The sequence below is a fragment of the Pelecanus crispus genome, chromosome 1 (assembly GCF_030463565.1).
Source record: "Pelecanus crispus isolate bPelCri1 chromosome 1, bPelCri1.pri, whole genome shotgun sequence".
Classification (NCBI taxonomy): domain Eukaryota; kingdom Metazoa; phylum Chordata; class Aves; order Pelecaniformes; family Pelecanidae; genus Pelecanus; species Pelecanus crispus.
The window spans coordinates 226,299,305-226,324,065 of record NC_134643.1 but is presented as its reverse complement, the minus strand read 5'-3'; the positions used below and the strand labels follow the sequence as shown (position 1 = coordinate 226,324,065).

The 24,761-nt window shown below is 44.4% G+C and overlaps 1 protein-coding gene across 1 annotated transcript in view; it reads right to left on the bottom strand.

The window, feature by feature from the left end:
- Nucleotides 1-2,358: 2,358 nt before the first annotated feature.
- LOC104027456 (disintegrin and metalloproteinase domain-containing protein 9) overlaps nt 2,359-24,761 on the bottom strand; it is a 33,965-nt gene continuing 11,562 nt past the window's right edge. The window contains exons 11-21 of the mRNA XM_075721730.1: nt 24,591-24,666; nt 24,031-24,185; nt 21,629-21,794; nt 19,321-19,413; nt 18,437-18,629; nt 16,553-16,658; nt 14,187-14,370; nt 12,865-12,942; nt 10,131-10,242; nt 8,560-8,671; nt 2,359-2,476 (exon numbers count right to left, since the gene is read on the bottom strand). Coding sequence (XP_075577845.1) covers nt 2,359-2,476; nt 8,560-8,671; nt 10,131-10,242; nt 12,865-12,942; nt 14,187-14,370; nt 16,553-16,658; nt 18,437-18,629; nt 19,321-19,413; nt 21,629-21,794; nt 24,031-24,185; nt 24,591-24,666 — 1,393 coding nt within the window. The remainder of the gene's footprint in view (nt 2,477-8,559; nt 8,672-10,130; nt 10,243-12,864; nt 12,943-14,186; nt 14,371-16,552; nt 16,659-18,436; nt 18,630-19,320; nt 19,414-21,628; nt 21,795-24,030; nt 24,186-24,590; nt 24,667-24,761) is intronic.

Below are 24,761 nucleotides of genomic sequence, written 5' to 3'. Positions count from 1 at the left end.
GTCAGAGAGGGATGGAGATGCTTTGGACAGTTTTGTAGGGTGGTTTCCCAGGCACCTGCAGTGCTTGGAGTGGTGGTAGGACATTCTGAGTGACGTGACGAGTTCAGACTTGGGCTGTGCTGTCTGAACTTCGTGCTTGGGGCTAATTCAGGGCTGTCAGTACAGAAGTGAGCGAGAAAGAAACAAGGGCAAAAGCAGGTACAGAGGCAGAAGTGCTGTGAAAACAGGGATGGAAAGCCGGACCCCTTCCTTCAGCCAAGAGGCTGCGCGCTGCTCTAGAAGCAGTAACTGGGGCTGGTTGAAGCACTTCTCCTCACCGGTGGTTGCTTTCCTGACATCTTCCACTTTGTTGCTTCAAGATGTGTTGGTATTAGAACTGTTCAGAGAAAGGATGGCAAGGATTCTCATGAAGAGGTGTTTCGTTCACGTTATTTTTATGAAATAGCTCAACAGTCTGAAATTCACTAAAAGGCTTCTCTTAACGATTCTTTCTATGTACTATGACTCAAAAAGAAAGTGTTGAGTAAACATCTTGTGAAAAATCTGAAACAAATGGCAGTTGTTTTTTTTTTTTAACGCAAACCGTATGATTTTTTTAATATCTTTGATTGTTAGAAACCTGTGAGGGAAGTTGGAGTGAGCCAGGAAGTAAAGCTGTGGCAGTACCAGTTGCATGTGAGAATGCAGTGGTGTGGCACTCCGTGAGCTCAGAGCTAGGTCAGCCTTTTGTCAGCTTCTCCCGTTAACTCTTTTCTCATCTGTGTGCATTAACTGCAGGACATGAGCTTAGCCTGAGGCAGACAAGTGGCAAGACAGCGCAAGGTGCTCCTCCAGCAAGGCGTGAGAACAGAGAGAAGGAGAAATACCAAAGGAAGGGCTGGGAGCCAGACGTTTGGCTGCGAGCTGTGCTGCAACCTTGCTCTGATACTGCCCTGCATGACTTATAATCCACAAAGGGACAGGTTGTGTCTCCCCTGAACTCCAGAGACTGGTTTAGTGGGTGGTAATAACTGTTTGGAAATTATCTCCTGGTGGCCACTGTCTGAGGAGAAGGAGCATGAGGCAGAACAGTGTGGGGAGTGGCTGGATGCTGTGGATGTCAGAAGAAAAGAGAGCCCGAAGAAAGCGTTTTTTTCTGCACATTCTCACCTTTTATTTAATCTTCCCTTTATCTTTCCAGTGTACTGAGGGAGCAAAGTGGGGGAACAGAGTAAAAGCCCTACAGTCCTACAGGTAATGCAGGGTGTTTTTTAAGCACCAAGGCCTGAATGAAGATAACTGAAATAACCATTGAAGTTCAAACAAAAGAAACATTTTAAGGCTTTTTCAGAATCTCTCCAGAAAAGAAATATTTTAATCTCAAAATCTTGAAGAGGAAAGAGTAAAGCATGGGAACATCTGTTATGGAGTTAAATACTAATGGGATGAGCTGTTTCATTACAGAATCATTGAATCGTTTAGGCTGGAAAAGACCTTTAAGATCACCAAGTCCAACCTTTAACCTAACGAACCTAACCTACGAAGTCCACCACTAAACCATATCCCTATGGCCTCAGCATGTGACTTTGACATACGTATTTTAAGAAAATACAAAACACTCTGCTGTTTTCAGCAGGTTCTCTCCATGCAGAGAGCCTGGCAAAGTGAAGGAGACTCAGAGTACTGCAGCCTTAGTTGTTTCTCTCTGCCCACTGGCTTTGCACTTGTATCTGGTTGTGGGCAGCCTTGGAGACGTGTATGTTGGGAAAGGAAAGTGAAGGAGCTAGCAATGGAAATCATCAGTTTGAGAACCGATGCACTCTTTCAATAAGGTGAAATGGTACTTGCCTGCCGGATGTCTGAGCAGTCTTCAGTCTGAATGTTACACAGTAGTTACAAGGATAAAAATAATATTTCTAGTTGCCATTTCTATAGCTGAGCTCCCCCTCAGAAGCTTGGAAAAAGGCTCCAGACATTATTTGGACTTACTTCACTGTAGCTTTTCTCCACAAACTGAAATCTGACCCCATATGGAATGGACATATGCATATGTGCAGCCCCACACAGGCCGATGTTATTGCTGTACCCCAGAAGTTACTTGAATAACCATGGGCGGCACTCCTCAGAAAACTCGGTTGTCGCAAGGTGAGTTACCCTTTCGTCTGTTACAGAAGCGTGGTCCTCTTGTGTTCCAGCTTTGGGGGCGGTGAAGCAATGACTCTGTGGGTAGGAGCGCTGGCAGTGCCACCTGAAGACTGTGTTTGCGGTGCAGATCTGCGTATCGCCTCTTCCTCAGAAGTGGAATAGCAAGGGACTAGATCATCGGCGCTCACAGCTAGGAAGGAACACTGCCAAAGTAAAACAAGCGGCTCTTGAGGTCTACCTGTTTGTGGGAAAACTCTTCCGGAGTTCAAGAGAGCCTGAGTCTGAAAAATCCTCACAACAGTTTAACAAGAAGAGTTCCCTGAGGATCTCTACTGTCACATACAGGTGGTATCTGTGGGCGGATACTCCATTTTATCACGCTTAAAGTGCGTATGGATGAAATTTGGCAAACCATAGAATACATGCTGGATGCTGGCCGACCTTGAAGTCCAAGGTGGACCAGCTCCACTGCTGGGAGCGTGAACCTGGCTGCTGAGACAGCCTGTTCTTGAACCTGTCCTGAAGTGCCAAGTCTTTGTTTTTGTGCAGTCTGTCCCTGTTCTTTTCAGCTCTGTTTCCTGAACTCATGAGAGAAATAATCTCATTTGTGATCCTTAATTGTCGTGTAGGGAGGACCTGTAAGATCTGGCAGAGCCCTTTGGCTACTCTCACAGTTTTTCTTCAGTTAATCAGTTACTGAGGTATGGGCATATTGCAGTCTTCAGAGATGAGTGACTATCACTGCTGAAAGCTTGCTGAAAGCTTAGAGCTGACGAAAGACTAGATGAAAGACTGTATTCATCAAAGAAATTTTACTAGGTGGATTTTCATAGGCTTTTTGTATGAAGGGTGAGCTTATCCGTGAAAATGTACTGCTCAGCCCTGAAGGTCTAAGAATGAAATTAGTGAAGGCTGAGGTTATCATTCCTCGTTCATGGCTGAAGGCACTTATCTGTTCATTTAGCCCCCATGTGGAAACAGTCCATTTGCTCTATATAAAGACAGCATTTGTATTTCTCCAAGATGCAGAAGCGAGTCTTTTTTATTCTATGATAATTTGTCACTGCAGAATCCCTGCAAGCATGGGGAGAAGGAGAACAGGGAGTGAGAAGGTTTTGAGGCAGCTTGGCGTGCCTCACAGAGATGGTATCTGAGACAAAATGATCTGAGAGCTTTTACAAAGGCTTCCGGGATGAGATGTGTGTGACTTCTGAATGCAGATGAAGGTACCTAGTATTTGGTTTCTTGAAGACACCATTGTTTTACCAGTTCCAATGCCTTATAGTAACAGAAAACTGTTTTTTTGGATGCTGATACAATTTGTCAAACACTTAAAGAATTTTTCCCCTTGCAGGTATCTTAAGAACATCCATTATTTGGTGAAGAAGTTTCTGAGCGTGTTATTGTCTTGGGCACGGTAGAGGTGGTGGTCAGTACTCCTTCTCTGAGGGGTATGATATGTGCTGAAATGAGCTGTTCCTCAGGCTGCAGATACTCTGCATTCTTTCATGTTCCTTTGGGCTGCACATGAAGAGTGATCACCCCTTGTACATTTATAGTAAACTTCAAAGTGATGTAGATGAATTCTTGGGAAGTTTGGTAGACCTGCCTTTCTTGCCGGGTGATTGCCCTGAAAACCCTGCCTTTTGGACCAAGTTAAAGAGTATTTCACTCTGGCCAAGACAGTGCCAGTCACAGTGACGTGTTGATGATAATCAGGGAGAAGGTGGTGGACAGTGGTGTTTTCAGGACCTCCCTGCAAGCAAAATGTAATTTTGGGACTATTGCATTTCCCTTGTAGTCATTGCTTATCTTCAGGTAGAGGTGGGAAGGCCGTTTCTTTGAGACTGTGTCTTGGAGTTTAGCTGGTTTGAGCCACAAGGATCTCCTATGCTCTTTGGGGGAAGATAGCTGAAAGTTAGAACAGGGATGGCTACCAAGAATTGGTGCCAGATCGTGTGTGGCAAACACGCCGATACAGTATTTTTTTCACATTCTTTGTTCTCATTCAGTGTTTGAATGCAGTAGACCTTGTGGGCATTTCTATGGCCACACAGCCCATCCAGCCCCATCCTCTGCTGTGACTCTGAAATCCAGACCCATACAAGGCAACTGCATGGCTTGGTATGTTCAGGGATGAGTATTTCAAACAGAAATGCACTTTTTTTTTTTTTTTTTTCTTTTATTACTTGAGAAGTCAAAGAAATTATGTGGCTGCCCTTTGGCCTACCAAGCAGGCAGTAGGGAACTGGGAGGTGGACTTTCCATCAGCCAGTCCAACAAAGGAGGCTGAGGAATCCTAAGGACTCTGAACCACTCATCCTTGCAATCTATCCATCCTTTCAGGTATACACTGGCTTGTAGCATTGAGCTTGCCCTGGCCACAGGCAAGGTCTGCGTTCTTAGGGTTGTGCGTTTGTAGTCAGTTGCTCTGGACTCACAAATCAAAACAGTCAGCCTAAAAATTTCCAAATGTGGAGATACAGGCTGCCACATGCCTGCCTGCAGAGTTTGCAAGGCCTGTGAAGTGATGACCTGGACTGCTGCCACAGCAGACATAAAATGCCGAGGAAGCAGAGATGGAAACCCTTGGAGGAGCCTGGAGTCCAGCTTCCTCCTAGACAAGAAAATATTTGCTGAAAACAGAAATAGCAAGAAAACCTGTTTATTTCAGTGAAGGTAACATTGCTATTTAAAGCTGAACAAAACCAAAACTAATGTGACCGGTTTGGGAAGCACAGCTTCCTGCAGTTCCTGCAGAGCCAGCGATGGGTGAGGCTGCTCTCAGAGCCGTGCACAGGCTGTTTGCAGCCCTCTGGGGTCTTGTGTCCTGCAAAGAGGCACTGCTCTGGCTTAATCCTTAGAAGGACTTTCCTCTTCCTCTGCTAGGTCCTCCTGAAAAATACAATTTTAAGGTTAGTACGGCATATTCTACTTAAATGGAGGTTATTTTGTTAGCATGCTGGTGGTACTGAGTCCAGTGTTTACAATTTTAAGGAATATATACTGGAACAGTGGAACTGTTTGGAAGGATGCACCTCCAGAGGGTGAAGACTTTTTGGTTTTTTGTGAAATTCACAGTCACAGGATCCTGGGGAGGCAGTAGGATAAGTAAGTTCAAAGGGATTGGATGCATTTGTGAAGGATGAGTCCAACAGGACCTTTAAATACAGTGGTCTGGATGCAAGCTGTGGCCATCAGCAGAACTTCAGGAGACGAGAATAAGCTCACCGTGTCCTGGTTATGATGCTTTCCCCAGTCTGTTACTGCATGCTGGGGATGAGATGCTGCTTTGGATGGATCTTGATCTGGGCCGGTTCATGTTGTGTTTATAACTCCTTTAGTTGTCATGGTATATTACATTTCTAGGCATATTACCTGCAAATGTAACCAAGGCACCTCCTCTCTTTGCTCCTGTTCCCTGGGCTGGAGTTTCCAACCTCTGCCCTGGTGTCTCGGTGCTTCCCTGGTATTCTTAATTAATATATGTTTTCTGTCTTCAACGGCTTTTCTCATTTACAGTGTTTGCAAAATTGTAGTGAAATTCTTAAATTGCATTGCCTCAATGGAATTAATTTACATGTGTTTTATCAAATCTGTCATTTCTAGACTCCTGTGGCATTTAGAGACCACACATGATGTATTAACAACAAAGATGGCAGACTTAGCATACCTTTCCTAGACTACCTCTTATGCTCTCCTCTTACTTATTTTGTGGGTTATGCTAATATTCTGTTAAAATTTTGATTCATCTTGTCATCTCTCCATGTGACTAATCTTTGCACTGAGGTGCTTGATTTCATCAGCATCTTGTGACAGCGACTGCCATACTTTAATTAACTATTGACAGAAAAAAGTAACTTTCCCCATCTGTCTCTTTAGGTTCACATGTTCTATGAGATGTGGTGGACCTCCTCAGTGCTATGTAAGAAGAAACACAGCATTTTTTACACTTCTTCCTAGCCAGAATTTCTTGTGTTGCAGTTCAGTCTCATCATTTTTTGTTCTGCCCACAATAAACCTAAAAAGCAAGGTCTGAATTGTGGTTGCCTTGAATGTATTTGGGGGTTATTATCCAATATCCCTTCAGTCACCTCTTCAAATTATAGAACCCACGTTGTCCAGTTTTTCCCTGAAGACTGTGAGTTTCTGACCCCAGGGCTCTTCTCTGGGCCTCCTGGATGTAGTTTAGATTAGCCAAATTCCTGGTGGTAGAGCTGCCTTGCTGAATAGCGACAGGCACGACAGAAAAGCTCCACAGCCAGGACCAGAACAGAGACTTGAACTTGACCTTCCTGCCTGGCAGCTCCCTGCCCGGACGCTATGATGTCTGCCATGTCATATTGCTCATTTTGGGAGAGATTTGTACTTTGTAGACAAAATTCTTAGTTTCTGACAAGGACTAGTATTTTGTCTGTGCTTTTTTTCAGCCGTGTCATCACACTAATGCCAGCTCTTGAAGCAGTCAGTCTGAATACACTTCTATTTAAAGGAACATGGTATTTTTACCCTAAACTGTCTTTTGCTGCACACCAAAACAGTTTTCTCCAGGTACGCTGCACATGCTCTTTGGGTGTGTCCTCGCTGGCAGCTTTTGACTTGCACTGAAAGAACTGGGGGAACAAGAATTACTGAGAAAGGGAAAAGATGTTTGGAAAGTACTGAGAAGTTACAGTTTTCCAAACCCCTTTGAGAATGTCATTTTTAAAGTGGGGATGGGAGAACACACTTCTTTTGGAGGAGGAGGAGTGGTATTACGTTTTTTTTTTCCTGTCTTCTAAGTTGCCACCTATAACATAAAGTGCTCAGTGAACATGAACTTTGGACAGTGATTTCATGCAGAATAAGATGCTCTAGCTTATGGACAAGTACCTTAGGAGAAATGCTGGGTGGTTTTGTTTTTGAAATTGTGTTCTCTGACATGGATATGTAAAATGGCAGGAAAACAGAACTATGAAGTAACTTAAATCCTGTCTCTTACCTGAGATCCAGACATACTACAGATCACTGTGGTAAGGGGAAAGCATTTATTATACCCTCTCTGGAGACTATAACGTAGGGTACGGATACCTACATTGGCAGTACATGAGGTAGCTGGGTACTACTCAGTCTTGCTGCAAGGAGCAGAACAAACCTCTATGTGGTTTTTCCTACTTCTTGGTGGAATAAATTAGCCCAGCAAATCTGAAGCATGTGGATGTGCAGAGGTCGTTGAGAGGAATGTCATCGTTCCTTTTCTGGTTTGGGGTTTTGAACATTCTCCCTGTCTACAGTCACATTCCCATATTCTTTCAGTTAAGCTTATAAACCCGTTTGACCTGGGAAAAATGTGCAAAACAGTAAGAGGATAATAGAGTGTTTATCCTCTGCACACTGTTTTAAAATCTTTCTTTTTTCAACTTTTGTTTGCAGTTTTCAGTGAATGAAAAAAGTGAAAATCGAAAGAAAAGGTAAAAAAAAAAAAAAAAAAATTAAATATTCCAAACGAGAAAAAAGGAAGAGCCATTTAGAAAAAGATGAACTTTACAAAAAATTATCCTGAAATTAGACAACAATTTTTGTTTCAAAATTTCTATGGAAAAATTTTAATAAGTGCTAGAAAGGATTAAAAACTATTAAGCTCTAGCTGCCATTTCTGGTTAAGAGGCAATTGTGACAAAGCTCTGTTCACAGACCAGAGCATGTTTGGTTGCATTACTGTCGTGGTTTAGCCCCAGCTGGCAACTCAGCACCACGCAGCCGCTCGCTCACTCCCCCTACCCCAATGGGATGGGGGAGAGAATTGGAGGAGTAAGAGTGAGAAACACTCCTGGGCTGAGATAAGAACAGTTTAATAATTGAAATAAAGTGAAATAGTAATGCTAATAGTAACAGTATAATAATGATAATAATAATAATATACGAAGCAAGTGATGCCCAATGCAATTGCTCACTACCTGCCGACCGATACCCAGCCAGTTCCCGAGCAGCGATCGCTGCTCCCCGGCCAACCTCCCCCAGTTTCTATACTGAGCATGACGTCATATGGTATGGAATAGCCCTTGGGCCAGTTTGGATCAACTATTCTGGCTGTGCCCCCTCCCAGTTTCTTGTGCGCCTGGCAGAGCATGGGAAGCTGAAAAAGTCCTTGACTAGCATAAGCAGTACTCAGCAACAACTAAAAACATCAGCGTGTTATCAACATTCTTCTCCTACTAAATCCAAAACACAGCACTATGCCTGCTACTAGGAAGAAAATTAACTCTATCCCAGCCGAAACCAGGACAATTACCCTGCAGGTTGTCTTTGAAGCAAGAGGAACTTGGTGGCCAGCATTGCACCATGAACTCATAATAAGACCCTTCGTGGAAAAGGATGCTGAGAACCTTGGTTAGAAGTCGTTAAATGTGCCTCAGTTTTGCCAGGTGATGTGAAGATTAGTGGAGCTTTACCTACCTTCGGATCCACTGAGCAATGGCAACCCTCTTGTACAGCAAAAAGGCCAAGATCAAGAAGAGTAAAAGAAGAATTCCAGCAGCTTTCCCCACATTCCTTGCAGCTCTGGACACTTGGAATGGAAGAGAGAAAGAGAGAACATCATGCTCTGTGCACATCAGACATTTCTGGCACAACAAAATGCTAGTAGAGACATCAGTTTGTCATACATGTTGAGATATTTTTGAGCGCACGCACTCAACCCCAGACGAGCAGATGCTCGCTGGCATGCTCCCTCCCTTCTGCTCTTGGGCTGGGTCTCCAAGGCACCTCCACCACTCCCTACTTAGGACCTACCAGTGTTCTTATCTTTCTGAAAAACAATAAAAAGCCTTGAGGTATACAGCGTAGAGGCTAAAGTATTGCTATATAGACCTGGAAACAGGGAGTCTTTGGGACTGCACAGTAAGGAATTTGAGGACATAATGAACGAGCGGGAAGGCTTCCCATGTAGTTCCCTGATAAGGACACGTGGGTGAAGAAATATCCAAATATGGCACTGAAGGATAAGTAGCATGAGCTGAACACCTACCTCAGCTAATGGCTGAGGCTTCACTGTGTAGTTATTGTATAGATAAATAAGTATGAGAGGTTTTTTTTATATTGGATGTGCCAAAAAAAAAAAAAAGACTCCTAAGAGAATCCTCCCAGCACACCTAAGCAACCACTAAGGAGACCCTACAGAAGCCTAAAACTTGGCATCGGCCTTTCTCCCTGAATTGAGAAGAGCAGAACGTTCCCTCCCCTCCACGCAGGCAGGTGAAATATCGCAATGGGTTGATATTTCAAGAGCAGCTGATTTGACATATAAACTGTTATCTGCTCAAAAGCGTTGTATTTCTGCAGTGCCAGTGGGCCCGTTACTGCCTGAGCAACTTGCCATTTGCCTGGTCAAAGAAACGGCAGAAAGATCTAGTAGCTCTTCACCAGTCGCAGAGCTAATGAGCGAAGAGGGTTGGGGAAGAGCCTGAAGGCTATCAGCTGTTGGGTGCTGATGGGTTTGTGGAGTACTGCTGAGTGACTGTGTGATATTTCTTAATCAGCAAGTTAGAACACCTAATGTATAGGAAGGCGAAAGTATATCTCTCAGAGGTGCCTGCTGGGATCATATTTATTTATGTCCTGTCCTCTCAGGATTGGAGCTCTGCAGGAGATCGCTGTTAAGAGGGGAGGAAGATTCTCCTAAGATGGTTTTGATGAGCTCAGAACGACACCCCTCATAAACCATCTTAATGAACTGTGTGCTGGCTGCTTGGCCCCTGTGCTTAATGGAATCGATCTGCACTTTGTGTGGGTGCCCTGGGAATAGTCTGATAGAGTCAGACAAGGCAAGCACAACTGGAATGATAGAAGGTGAGATAAGAGAAAAAAAGAAAATCTGACATGGCTAAATAGCAAGGGGCAAAATGATGCCTGAACATAGTCTAAAGTGATCTGAAAGTATAGGTGGAGAACTGCTGAACTTGTTGAAGAAAAAATAAAGCTAAGACAGGCAGTGCAATGTCAGAACGGTCCCACCCCACCGCACTTACTGTTAAAAGAAGGAGGTGGTCCACTGTCAACACTGCCTCCAAATCCTTCCAGCTTGCAGTCCGGAGGGGCCCATCCAAAATCGCAGTGACAATTTTTCTTATTGTTGCACACCTAAAAGAAACCAAATACTTTATGGCATGAAAAATAAATAAATCATGAGGTGGCCCTGCATTTCTCCAGGGAATAGGCTGCTAGCGCAGCTTATTGGCAGGCACAGCAGAGACAGGCTGGATGAAATCCATGTCCTAAGATAAATTTGTTACTCTGCTTTAGCTGCCGCTGTGGAAATGTTCAACCTGTTTTGTGCCAAGGTGATAGACTGGTGCCCCTGGTCACAGGCTGTCGTGGGCTGTGTGGCTCCTGCCGATCATTAGGTGTCTGCTACCTAGGTGAAGTGAAGGGTGGTGGGAGTTCCCAATCCATCACTGAGGTGATGGTCCTGTTGGAAGAGGCGCCACAAACGTAGCAGGGAAAGAGATGACAGCATATAGAAGGTGATAGATGGTTATATTTGCCTTTTTCCAACTTAGTAGTAGTGCTTTTTGCATTTCTCAAGCCATTGTTAATCTCAAAGTGGAAAGCGTTTTTGCAGTCTTTGTTAATTGTAGAGCTACTGTGCACTTGTGAATGCTTTGACTATGTCTGTTGTGACAACATATTTCACAAATATGTCCAAAATGAATTTGTCACCTTCATGTGATTCAAAAATTAAGGGTTTTCCTACAAGGTAGGACCGTGACTCCCTTGGTTGCACATTTATTTGTCCTGTCAAGGCTGGATTACTCAGCTCCTGCGTTCCTTGGTTCTTATTTATGGTCCATAACAGCTGAACGCCCAACGGGGTGCAGCGAGGGCTGCCGAACAGCCTGAGTATCCTCGCTGTGGACCAGGAGCAGAGTGAGGAGCTCCCCTGAGGCTATCCCCCTGATTTTGCGTCATGCTGCAGTGTGGGTCGGCGGCCAGCCTGTGTCAGTTGCACGCACTGAGGTGATGCAGAAGTGAGCCTCTCTAACCCTCTTTAGACGCTTGTTGGCTGATTTCCTATTATATGTTATTAGTCCAGGTTTGTGTTATTGTTTGGTAGCATGGACCCGTAGCTCTGCTCCCCCACATCTCAAATTTGCAGGCCCATGTAGGTAGTGACCATCTCCCACCCAAACATAGTGTCTCCGCTTTTGAGTAACATTTTTCTCTCCTCTTCTGGGGAGACAGGGTTGAGGCTGGCTTTGTTCACTCATTTGTGCAGCCCAAACCATATAGAGCAATAATTATTACTTTTCAAAAATGTGTGTTTAGTTTAGAGAACTGCTTCCCAAGGAAAAAAAAAAAAGGTGCATTTTTTGGATTATAAACTGTCTGTCTGGAGACAGCAAGAAGACATGATTATTCCAACTACTTTGAGAACACTGTTGCCAAGAACATAACTTCTGGTGGACTGTCTTGGTTTCGGCTGGGATAGAGTTAATTTTCTTCCTAGTAGCAGGCACAGTGCTGTGTTTTGGATTTAGGATGAGAAGAATGTTGATAACGCTCTGATGTTTTAGTTGTTGCTGAGTACTGCTTATGCTAGTCAAGGACTTTTCAGCTTCCCATGCTCTGCCAGGTGCACAAGAAACTGGGAGGGGGCACAGCCAGAATAGTTGATCCAAACTGGCCCAAGGGCTATTCCATACCATATGATGTCATGGGCAGTATAGAAACTGGGGGGGGTGGCCGGGGAGCAGCGATCGCTGCTCGGGAACTGTCTGGGTATCGGTCAGCAGGTGGTGAGCAATTGCATTGTGCATCACTTTGTGCTTTGTATATTATTATTACTGTTATTATTATATTGTTATTATTACTACTACTATTTTACTTTATTTCAATTATTAAACTGTTCTTATCTCAGCCCAGGAGTGTTTCTCACTCTTACTCCTCCTATTCTCTCCCCCATCCCACCGGGGCAGGGGGAGTGAGTTAGCGGCTGCGTGGTGCTGAGTTGCTGGCTGGGGTTAAACCACGACATGGACTCAGCCACCTACAGCTGGTGACAGAGCGGAAGAAAAGCAGACCTCAGACCCTTCCAATTACAGGTTGACAGACTGCCAGTAATTTTTCTTACTGGTCCTCAACAATATTGCAGATAATGGACAGACAATAGCAAATCTTCCCAATATTCTCCCTTAGCGTCCACACTAACACCCAGACAGATCTTCTGCTCATCTACAATAATATCTGTCTGGAAAGGGGCAGGTACCTTGGAAGCGATGTCATGAAAAAAAATCCACATGTGAAATAATTCTGCCAGTATTAATGACTAAAATGTAGCTTTTACGTCAGACTAAGTGCAGCCAATGTTGTACAAAATGTGCCATTTCTGTGGTATTTGTAAGGAAAGCAAAGTTCTAGAGCTGCACATGCATTTTTTAGAAGATGTCTCCAACTCCACCTAATTTAAATTCAGCAGCACTGACAGACGCAATGAAGCATGAAGTGTTATGATGTGGAAGTTGGTTTTCACAATATTTGAGGGAACAAAGAAGAAAAATGGTGAAAGTAATGCAGCAAGCACTGCTATGAAGAGCTGCGGCTGGCCAGAGCAGAATCTGGGAGGACAGTCATGGGTGAAAAACAAAATAATCTCTGTGCTGCTGCACTAGGAATGATTCTGGACTTCTAATACTGCTTTTGAGAGACAGATTTACACTTCATAATCTCTACTATTCAAAGGATACTTAGATGTTTTCTGCTTACCCCTCTGCCATTGCATTTTTTCTCCCTACAATCATCGTTGAGAAAAGTTGCGCTGACACATGTCCTGTTCATACATATCTGCAGAAAGAGGCAGATATATATTAGTGAAATGATAAAATATCAAATACTAGGAGAGGGCACTGGCTGGTCAATAGGGATCAAATTGGTGAAAACCAGCCTGGCAAGTCTTTTAATTAATTTCATTTCATTCAAGACTTTTCTTTCCCTCTCTCCAGACAAGCACTAGGGGAGCATAAAATGAAGATCTTGGGTTCCGTGTTCAAGACGAGCCAAAGACAAACCAACCTATTGAGCGTTACAAAATGCACAGAAACCACTATCACCCCAGGAACTGAGTAATTAAGAGCTGAAAATAATTGAAAGTAGTGCCAGTATTAGTAGGAAGTACCATTTCTGCCTGCTCTGTTCATACCCTTCCCTAGGTACCTGACCAAGATTGATAGAGGATTCGGCGGGCTCTTGGACTGACCCTGCACAACCATCCTGATCTTTGTACATACATGCAACGCTATTTCCCCAGCACGCTCTCCAGCTCCCAGCAGTTTGTGGCTCAGGAACTCCAGTCTTGTCCTGTCCAGTCCACAACGTGAACAACACTTTGGAACTACAGAAGATGTTTTGTTTGTTCAGTGAATAACTTGGAGCACCTTCCTAGCTCTAGGAGACACAAAGGCATCTCCTCTGTGCAGAAGGAGAATGAAGGAGAGATATTTTCAACTTTTTGCCTTGCAAATTATTTATTTTTGGAATTAATGTTTGCATTTGGTTCTGTGAAACCTGTATCTCCTGAAAGGAGAACTCTCCTGAAGCCGACACTGAACAACTCCTTCCCTTTTTGTGGAACTCGGCACCTCTGTTTTCTTTAGAAATATTTTTGCTGCCCTGTAATAGCAGGAAACTCATCCTTTAGTATGTCACCGGCTTGACAGGAATTTTGTCTTCTGCGTGGGTCAAAGGGAAGAAGTGAGTCCTGTTCTTGGAACAACACTTCAAATTCTTTTGTACAACATACACACTTTGACTTCGGTTAGTAGCTTCAAAAGAAGAGTACAATCTATTGCTTTTCCCTTCTAATGGGGGGGAAAAAAAAGCAGCTATTGTGTTAGCCCCTCAGTCTGAGGGAAGAAAACCCACAAAACTGATACAAGATGTTGCTGTTTTTCAGCTGGTAAAGGAGGCTTTAAGAGAAGGCACTATGGGGCTTATATCAGAGATCAAGAACATCTCCTTTAGGAACAAAATCCTTCCATTTAACCTCTGCCCTGTACTATTCGTGTATCGTCCTAGCTTTCTAAGGGTACCTTGTTTCTACCACACGATGTGCCATCTTTCACTGATCCCTCGTCGGGAGTGTCTGAAGCCAGGTGAAACTCGAGTCCCCAGCAGAGCTGATCTTTCACGGTAGTCTGAACCACGGTCTCGCCGTCTTGCCTGACTGGTACTCTTTTAATGTTAGCACACTGCAGTCTTCCACACAGGACGTTCCTGGGACAGACAGACTGCTGCAAGGTCTATAGAGACATCTGAAGATGTGGTGATCCACGGTGCTGGTACACAACCTGGTACAATTTGGCCCGTCCCAGTTTGGAGCAACCCTGGGCATGGTCAGAGGTTCCAGCTGCCCAGGACTAATCCTTTTAGGCAGTTTGCATCCAACCACCCCTTTTCTGAGGTTAAGACATTTAACTAGTATTGACACAAACTCTTTTATGCCAGTTGGTGTCAGTTCCTTGGGCATGTAGGCACAGCCCTTTGGTGTATCTCTCCAGAAACTGCAGAGACACTTCCATTTGACTTTTTGACCCTCACTTTTCATGCATTTTGCCCATTTTTTATACTGTATGAGAAATACCGCTGTTTATGCCAGGAGGAATGGGGTATAGCTCTTCAGAAACTCATCTCTCTGCCCAGAGATGACAACAGTGAATCTCAGCTGCTGTCTGTGTAGTGCTCAGTAGGAAAATAGGAAATAAGCTGAAATTCTGAATTTGCATCCTAGCGTCTCCTCTAATGACAGCAACGTCCCCCTCCTTGGTGCTGCCGAAGTGACGAGTTCAAAGGTTGAGGGACTGCACTCTACAACAGTGTCCTATCTAGAGATGTCTTTCGAGCTGTACTGACTGATGACTGCTGCACATGGCAGCAACATGAAAAGAATTAATGCTGAAGGAGAAAAAGGGTTAGAGAACCCATTTTCAAACTGAACTTTGATAATGCAAAGCCCTTGCCTGGTGATGGGATGACTGTGGGAAAGCTGGAAAGTATCATGCACTGAACCTCCATTAATGCTGGGAGATAAGATTTAGGGCTGGTCTGGACAAGCAAAGAAGAAAAATCTGTAAGTTCCTGTAAAAAAGTAAACCATCCTCACTTAACTTTCTGGGTTGAAAGTAAAGTACAAGAAGAACCCAACCTGAAGAAATGCTGTCTCAAATTCCTCCTGTTGCCATGTGCTTTTTTCCCCTACTTTGACTGTTATACAGGTAGGCTCTCAGCAATGCTTGTACAGCACTCCATCTATGGAAACCAACCAGAAAAGCCTAACAGAGCCTCCAAGTTGTAAAAAAACCCTGCACTCCTTTTCCCGATACCATTTTTGCTTTTGTCTCTCTTATTGTGCTTAATCCCAACTAAAATTCAAGTGGAAAAACTCTTAGAAACAGTGTTCTGTTTGTATGCCTTGTACAGCAAAGCACAAGAGTGGTGTCCCAGTCCTCCCTTTGCAGATGACACCAAGCTGACTGGTGTGGTTGACACTCCTGAGGGATGGGATGCCATCCAGAGGGACCTGGACAAGCTGGAGAGGTGGGGCTGTGTGAACATCATGAGGTTCAACAAGGCCAAGTGCAAGGTCCTGCACCTGGGACGGGGCAACCCCCGGTATCAGTACAGGTTGGGGGATGAAGGGATTGAGAGCAGCCCTGCGGAGAAGGACTTGGGGGTGCTGGGGGATGAAAAGCTGGACATGCGTCGGCAATGTGCGCTGGCAGCCCAGCAAGCCAACCCCATCCTGGGCTGCATCCCCAGCAGCGTGGGCAGCGGGGCGAGGGAGGGGATTCTGCCCCTCTGCTCCGCTCTGGGCAGACCCCACCTGCAGCCCTGCGCCCAGCTCTGGGGCCCTCAGCACAAGGAGGGCATGGAGCTGTTGGAGCGGGTCCAGAGGAGGCCACCAAAATGACCCAAGGGCTGGAGCCCCTCTGCTCCGAGGCCAGGCTGGGGGAGTTGGGGTTGTTCAGCCTGGAGAGGAGAAGGCTGCGGGGAGACCTTAGTGCGGCCCTGCAGTGCTGAAAGGGGGCCTACAGGAAGGGTGGGGAGAATCTTTATAGCAAGGCCTGTTGTGACAGGACAAGGAGTAATGGATTTAAACTAAAGAAGAATAGATTTAGACTGGATATAAGGAAGAAATGTTTTACAGTGAGGGTGGTGAAGCACTGGCACAGGTTGCCCAGAGAGGTGGTCGATGCCCCATCCCTGGGAACATCCCAGGCCAGGTTGGACGGGGCTCTGAGCACCCTGGGCTGGTTAAAGCTGTCCCTGCTCACTGCAGGGGGTTGGGCTGGGTGATCCCTAAAGGTCCCTTCCAACCCAAAGCATTCCGTGATTCTGTGATTATACCTGGCTACTGGCAGGACTGGGACATCGGTAATCACCAGTCACCATCACTTACTCTTCCAGGCATTTTGTGTAGTACGTCCCATTCCAGCCACAGTTCCCACACCGGTCGCCTCGAACGTTCACTTCCCTGAAGCAGCTCAGCGGGGCACGATGGGCGGCTGCAGGGCGAGAGAGCAAAGGTAGGTGTTCACGGAGAGGCAGGGGCTATACGCGCCCTCCGTAATCCCTCCAGATGATTTTTGTGATTTTTTTTCTGAAATGAAGTTCTAGTCAACCACAGCTTGCATTTGACCTGCCCTGTTTTATGGGCAATTTTTTTTTTTTCACCTCTTCTTTTGTTTCTGGTCCTCATTTGGACCAGAATAATCAGTGTGAGAATGAAGTGGCTAGATGAATGGATTTGCCACCAAGAGATCAACCAATGATCAGAGTAGACCATGGTCATTTATACAGAACAACATAGAGCATAAAATTGGATTAATAGTCTAAAATCTTTCCCAAACCTATTTTTTTATTTAATTCTAACTTGCTGTGTGTGACACAGGTCTTACCTTTACCCTGAAACCAGAATCACCACCATTATTTTCAGTATTAGCAACGCTAATTCCTGTTAGATGTCAGAAACTGCTTACAGATCTGGATTTCAGTACGGCAGAACCATTTCTAACCCAGGGGACTCCCAGTTTTTTCAGAACGTCTTTATATTCACCAAGTGTTGTGTAAGAGTAACAGAGCACTGAGGGAAAAGATGGAGAGCCTGTGGTCAATGCAGGACTCCCATCAGGTGTTTTTACAAGTTTTCAAGCATCCAAAATGTTCACAAAGTAAAACCAACTGCCAGGCTTCCCAGCGGTCCTGCAGAGGTGGCTGAGATCACTGTTGGCCACATGAGCACCATGTAGATGTTCGTGTGACAGTTACTTCATTGTCCCATGTCAAAATGATGACAAAAATATGCTGCCTTATCAAAATATTCTGCCTTATCAATATCCTTGCCTTCCTAGCAACGCCTTTGATGAGAAATGCTGCTGTCTTCATGTGCAGGGGTTCCCCGAGACTCCAAACTTCTCATGAATGTGGTAGATCACAGAGGAACTGTGGTTTTACTTAGAGAAGACTTTCATATGTTCATAAAGATACCTAGGACTAAGGTCATGATGGGCATCACTGCTATCATTAACGAGGGAGCGCAAAACAGATCTGCTGTGCCGCAGCTTCAGGACACATGCACTGGGGAAGTTTGGCTACTTCCTACAGAACTGAAATAATCTGAAAGAGGATGTGGGCACGTATTCAAAAAAAATTCACATGCACGCTTCAAGTTTGAACTGGGGGAAATATAAACGAACCAATTATTGGGTGTGGTTGCTTTCAGAGGCATAAAAGTGATCTCAGTGGCTGTCTCCAGCACATCTTTGTTTCTGGGACCCTCTACCGGCAAATGGATGAGGGTGGCCACGTCTGCCGTTCCTGTTGCGCACTGGGCATGGGATGTTCCTAAACAGCACTGCAACAGCTACTGCCCAAGAAAACCCCTTTTCTGTTACCCTAACTATTATAAATACATAGAATCGTAGAATCATGGAATCATTTAGGTTGGAAAAGACCCTTAAGATCATCAAGTCCAATCCTATTTTTTATATACGCATCGTTACATGTAGTTATATAGCTATTGTTATAAAATCATGGGGTATTTTAAAAGCGTTCTGTGGTATTTTTTATACAAGTGCTTAAATTCTTAAGTAACTGGCCCAGCTATCCAAGCCCGCCTGCCTTATAAAGAGTAAACAGTGAATCTTCAGTAACTGTGGAAAACCCGAACTTTTTTAAAGCAGAGGGCGGGAAAGGGGAGGAGACAGGAGATGAAGTGTTATCTGAAGGTGAGGGCTAATTCCATATGAGATCATCTGGTAGCTTCTGGGGTGAGATATCTTGCCTCTGCCAAATAAAGCTTTGCATTGTGCCTCGTGGCTGTGGCAGTGCCCGTCGTAGCAGCGGTCGTCGTCACCGCATGGGGTTCCGTCTTGCTTAAATACATCCATGGGGCAGGTCCCTGAAGAGCCGTTGCAGTACTCGGGGAGATCACACACACTCCTATCTTTTCTGCAGATTTTTCCTGCTGGCTGAAACTGTAAAGAAAAGCCCATAAAATGAGTTTTGAATGGGATTTTTTTCTGGAGCCGCTGGCCCAAATTACTGAAACCCATGTGGCAAAATCTTAGGGAATGCCCCAAAAGTGCAAGGTGAAGAGCAGCAACTTGAATTTGCAAAAAGTCAGGCAGAATAAGAACTGGAGGAGAGCATAAGGGACTAAAGTCCTTGCTGTCCTACAGAAATTGAGACATCGCAAATGATTGTTACTGGTATTCCAGCACAGAAACTCGTGGTTTTATTGTGCATTTCAGGTTGAATCTGAAATGCCTCTACAAATACAGTGTTGCTGGATTTTCCCTAAAAGCTCAAAATCAGCAGGAATGTAAATGAGGTTTTAAAATCTCTTTCCTTTCAGCCACACTTGTGATCATTGGACGTTTGGTCCATGACACCAATGTTTGTGTTGGGTTAGTCGGTTCTGTCTTTACACCCTCGCTTTGCTGTTCCTGCTGATGGTTTTTGTCTGACATAATTTCAGTGTTTCTAAACTATTTGTTTTCTACCTCAGCGTGAGCGCTTTCCAGTCAAGTTTATGCGTATTTTCTCACCAGATATACTGAGAAATGCAGGAAATGAACATAACACCTAACAGCTTTGAAAAACAATTAAGTCATTAGTTTACCCTACGTTACAAAGCCAATAGCAGTTGTTGCTGTTACAACTTACCTGACATTTGTGACAGCATTCACCTCTGTAACAAGAAGCCCCTGGTGCAAGCAAGCAGCTGGAGGAGAAGCAGCATCCTTCTTGGAGGCATGCCTGGAAGTAAATAATGCTGTACCATCTTGGCATGGGAGTTTCTTATTTGGATCATCTTTTCTAGCTTAAGAGACACAGAATCATAGAATCATAGAATCGTTTAGGTTGGAAAAGACCTTTAAGATCATCCAGTCCAACCATTAACCTACACTACCAAGTCCACACTAAACCAATCAAGGGTAGACTAGACTAAACCATGTCCCAAAGTGCCACCTCTGCCCGTTTTTTGAATGCTTCCAGGGATGGGGACTCCACCACCTCTCTGGGCAGCCTGTTCCAATGCTTGACTACCGTGAAGAAATTTTTCCTAATATCCAACCTAAACCTCCCCTGGCGCAGCTTGAGCCCATAATTAAAGGAAGTTAAGGGAAAACTGCTGTTTTCTGCTGCTCTTCAAATCCTGGACATTCTGGAGTTCTGCCTTGGGGGGAAATATGCCTCGTGTAGACACTTTTAAAACAATTTGCGTTTTTCTCTCAACACTAATACTACCATCTCATCTCCTCTGTTAATCAACCTACCTGCTTCACAGGGGTGCTTGAAGAATAGGTTCATTAATATTTCCAAAGTACTTCTGAGCACAATGGGAGAGATTAGTCTCCTTTTCTAGACTTTTTTTTTCCCTTCTTTCATACTTTCCTTCCTTCCCTTTAAAACTCTTTCAGCAATGATCCACCATTTCCTTAAAAGTTCAAATTCCCAATCCCAAATCATTCAAGGTGCTAGAGGTGGTGGACTTTGAACTTTGTCACATAAACAAAATTAGTTGCTCAAATTTTAAGGATACCTGTGATGTAAGGGTATCTGCTTTGTAAGGAGAGCTGGTTAATGGCTTTTTGGCGTAAAAACAAGGAAAGGAGATGGGAAGAATAATGAACTGATCACACAATGATGATGAAGAGGAGATAACAGGGACATTAGCAAAGACCAGAGCTCTCAGGTTGCTGATGGAAACCAAGATTTTCTCGGGTCTCCTGAAGAGACCAAGCTTATAATGTGGTATTTGAGAGGGAACGTAGGATTGTGTAAAACTTATTGTGGGATGTTTTAAGGCAAATGTGGGGATGTGCAAAGCTTTGTGGGGGATGGTTAGGGGAAGGACCCAAAGCAGGGAGAGATTAAGGTGGATTGGGGGGGAAGAATTGTGGGAAAATGGAAAAGAAGGGGGATAAAAGGGGCTGATAAAAAGGGTCTCCTGCTCAGGATGCTTGTATGGCTGAGCCCCGTGCCTGATTGAGGAGAAGGGGTCTGGGACCAGTTGTTGGAGAGACTGGGGGGCTGGGGGCTGCAGGTGGTAGGGTTGGGTTTTTCCTAACGTAATTTCTTAAAGTGAATCCTATTTATCAGCAAGGTGCAGGATGTTCAACCCAAGCCTGGATATCAAACATGTGCAAATCACTCTGCGTGGGAAATGTCAGTGCAAAGGCTGAGTTTCATCAAAGCTACAGAAACTTTGTACAAATAATGATTACACAAAACACAAACAAGAGTTTCCACTAGAAAACTCAAACTTTCCAAAGTGTCGCAACTGCATGGATCCCGGAATTAGAGCTGCGAAGATACCAACATGCAAGTACTTCAGAAAAACACTTTTTTCATGGACTTCAGGGTAAATATAACAGAAGAAAGAACAGAAATAGAAAAACTCATTTTATGGACAGGAAGATGCAAGTGCTCATAATGTCCTTGTATATAGATGGCTTGGAGGCAAAGACACGTCCCTTCTGCAGTCTCCCACTTTGACTGCAGCACCGTTCAGATACTTTTCTTCAGACCCCTCATTCTTACAAACGTTAGTACAGCCAGAAGGAAAACACCTTTCCCTGTGGATGAGGTGTGGAGAGGTCTTATCCCTGTCCCAACAGTGTGACTCCTTGTCAGACACTTGCAGACAGAGTCCACTGTTAGCTCTGCACAGTCTGCCACAAAAGGTCCCTCCGTAGCCATGGAAGAAAAACTGAATTTACCTCTAGATATGCTCTGTATATGTTTACACATATCATGCATATTTTGCCCATAAATAAAGCCATATTTGGGAAAATCCCCACTTCAAGGGAATTCACAGAAGTGGAAGCCAGTGGGCTTGTTTAAATGTATAACACTTCAAAGATCATTTCTTCCCATGAGTCAGGGAGCTTTTATGGTTGCAAAAGCACCACAGTTTTGTTAACACTACTCTAACATGTAGGTTGCAGTGAAATATTTAATTGCTAACCTCATCACTGCCACAATCACATTCTTCCTCTTTTTCCACGACACCGTTGCCGCAGAGTTCAAGAAGTGGCTTTAAAGATGGCATGTTGAGTAGACAAGGTAGATTTTTTCTTATTACTTCATCGTAATATTCTCCCATAGTGCAGTTACTGAATGCCAAGCAAGACCTGTAAGAAAAAAAATTATATATAACCATATCATATACATAAAGTAATTGATGGACTCAAAGAACAGATAGATTAACTAGCAAAGAGGAATTTGGGCAGTTTTAGGGGGAATAAGCCTTTTTTCTCTCCTTTTTTCATGTGTAAAGACATGGGAGGCAGGAATAGTTGCCTGGATGAGAAAAGGGGAAGACCACAAAGCAGCTTTGAAAGTGTTTTGGTTATTGTGGAAAGCTGAAGGTGGAGGACAGGACGCACTACAGACAACGTGAGATTAGGCATCATTCATTACAATGTACAATGTGGAGAGCAGATCACGGGGTGTGGAAGAGGGATCTACTTGATTTCATGTGAAGGCTACGAAAACTACCTGGAACTTGCAAAGTAACCAGGGGAGAAACAGGGTGGCTTCATGCCTAGCTGCTCAAATCAATGACAGCTACTATTGAACTGTGCAGGAGTGTGGGCATGAGAATTTCCAGATGTGAAGTTAAGTTATCTCTTATAGAGGATTTTAAAAGAGAAATTGAATGCAGTTTGTAATCATACAAATTAAGAAGAAAGCTGAAATAAGATGGTAATGTAGTGAGCATGAGGCAGATATCAAAGAAAATGTAGATGGTGCCCAAAATAAAATGAGAGCTTGCCCTCAGCTTTGGTAAGCATGATGTCGGGCAGCACTGATGGGACAACAAAGCAATTCACATAAGGAACAAGGCTGTGCAGACGTCCCTTAAAGTGCTGAGGGCTTACATACCCCTAGGGTGATATACGGACAGGACTGATGGGGAATAAAAATGGACATCATGGGATAGGTGAGAAGCAGCGGTGGATGGAAGGATGGATGAGTCAGAGATACAATTGCTGGTGTTGTGCATAAATATGGGCACAGAAATTACCGTAGCCAAAATGGAAGTGACTTGACTGAACATGTCAATGAATCGCCATTTAGTAATTCTGCAAGAACTATTGCCTAAAGCGAGAGGTTTGGGAGCAGGTAAATTTAATGAGTATGATAGGATAACAAGGTTACTATTTGAATGCATGGCAGCAAAAGCTGAAGGATCAGAGACCTATGCTGAGGTTTTCACCCCAGCACTTGTGTGCTGGGTCTTCTGTTACCTTGAGGTCACCGAGGAGGTGACTTCCAGGTGGACGGGATGGGAGGGACCATCTCGGAGTGAAGCAGGACTGCTGGTGACCGCACTGAAAGGGCTGTTTCAATGCTGATGTTATTGAAAGCGCAGACAAATCTGCTAGGAGACTTCAGTTTCTCAAATCTTTAACGTCTTCAGGGAGGCTTAGTTGGTCTCTGGTGAAGATAAGGGTCTAATATTACGCATGGAGCCTGTGTCCTTCTCATTGCTGCAGTATGAGCATCGCAGAGAGTGAAACAGAGATGAGGACTTCTTCACACCAAGAAAAGGATCTCAGGATTTGGAAGCAAACAAATCTGCAGTGAAGCAACCTTCACTGCCTGCTGAAATTCACTGCCTGTTGGGCAGACCTCTAAAGCTAACAGGAATGAGTCATTTTTAAAGACATTGTATTATCAGCAGTACTTGGAGCTGACCGCAGGGATGTTCCTGCAATATCGTATGGTTTCCTTGATGCTGAAACAAAGAACGTCTACCAAATGTTCTTCACAGGAGACATTAATTAATTACTGGAATTATTTTTCTTCACAATGGTCATATATTGAGAGAGCAGGTATAAGGAGCAGCTCCTTGTACACGACGCACCTTTTCTGGAAGATACATTTTCATGGGCAGCAATTGTAAACAACCGGTGCAAGAGGAGGGGATGCAGTAATGCATACATCTGCCTGAAGCATCAAAACACAGCTATGAAGACACCAAAAGCAAGCATCACTTGGAGAAAGCAGAGGAAAATAAATGAACAGTTACACTGTGACCAGTGGAGCCAAGGAAGCCAACTTTTCTGGGAGAACTGGTGTCTCTTGTATTATCTAAATAACTGTTTTCACTTGATAAAGCATTGTAGAGTAATATGGGTTGGAAGGGACCTCTGGAAGTCCCTGATCCAACCACCTGCACAAAGCAAGGGAAACTTAGATTCCCATTCCTCTGCCAAACTGAGCAGGAAGATTAAAAGATGCTGTGGAGGAATGGGTGTACACTCCCCCCTACAGAAACAGCGGTTGCTCAGAGGTGAAGAGCTGAAGGCAATGACCCAAATGTCACCCTCAGTGATGTAGGGAAAACCAAGTTTTACTTACCCTGGGGATGTTTGCATGATGCATCCGCTGTGGGTGCAGTTGCAGTTGCAAAATTTGTCGTGAAATTGTTTCGCATCGTCATGGCTGAAGCCTAAGCTGTGGCCTATCTCGTGGGCGAGTGTCATCACGTCACTGACGGGGTCGTGGCCAGGGAACTGCAGGTGGGAAGAAAAACCACAGGTCCAGGTTTTCTCAAGTCAGTGTATGTTGGTGTGGAGAACTTCGGATCTAGACTTCCAATGTTTTGCTCAGTAATTGTGAAATTTGTGCTAGCTGGGGACTTGCACTGGCAAACAACAAATTAGGGAAACGAAAGGATCCCTGACGAGTTGGTCTGGGGAAGCACTGGGGAATTGTTCTTTCACCATCTCATCTGCTATAAGAAACAGCGAAAACAAGACCAACATCACCTCCTTTAGATGCCCAGTTTAGACATTACCTGCTAATCAGTAAAAGCCTGAGCCCGGGAGTTATGTAGAATTAACTCCCAGAGTTCACAGGGAATATGAAAGGTTTATTTTTCCTTTCAGGCAGTGCAAACCCATGAGGTCTCCCCTTACCGAGACGACACCCATGGAGTTCATCTGGCACATTGTCCCCTTCCAGGCAAATCCCCGTTCCTTGTAGTGCTGGCCACTGCAGTGGGGAAGTTTCAACATTAAAGAAATGCAGAACAACTTTGTCTCAATAATGGGATGCATCACCTGAATTACAGCTGGAAAATAATGGGT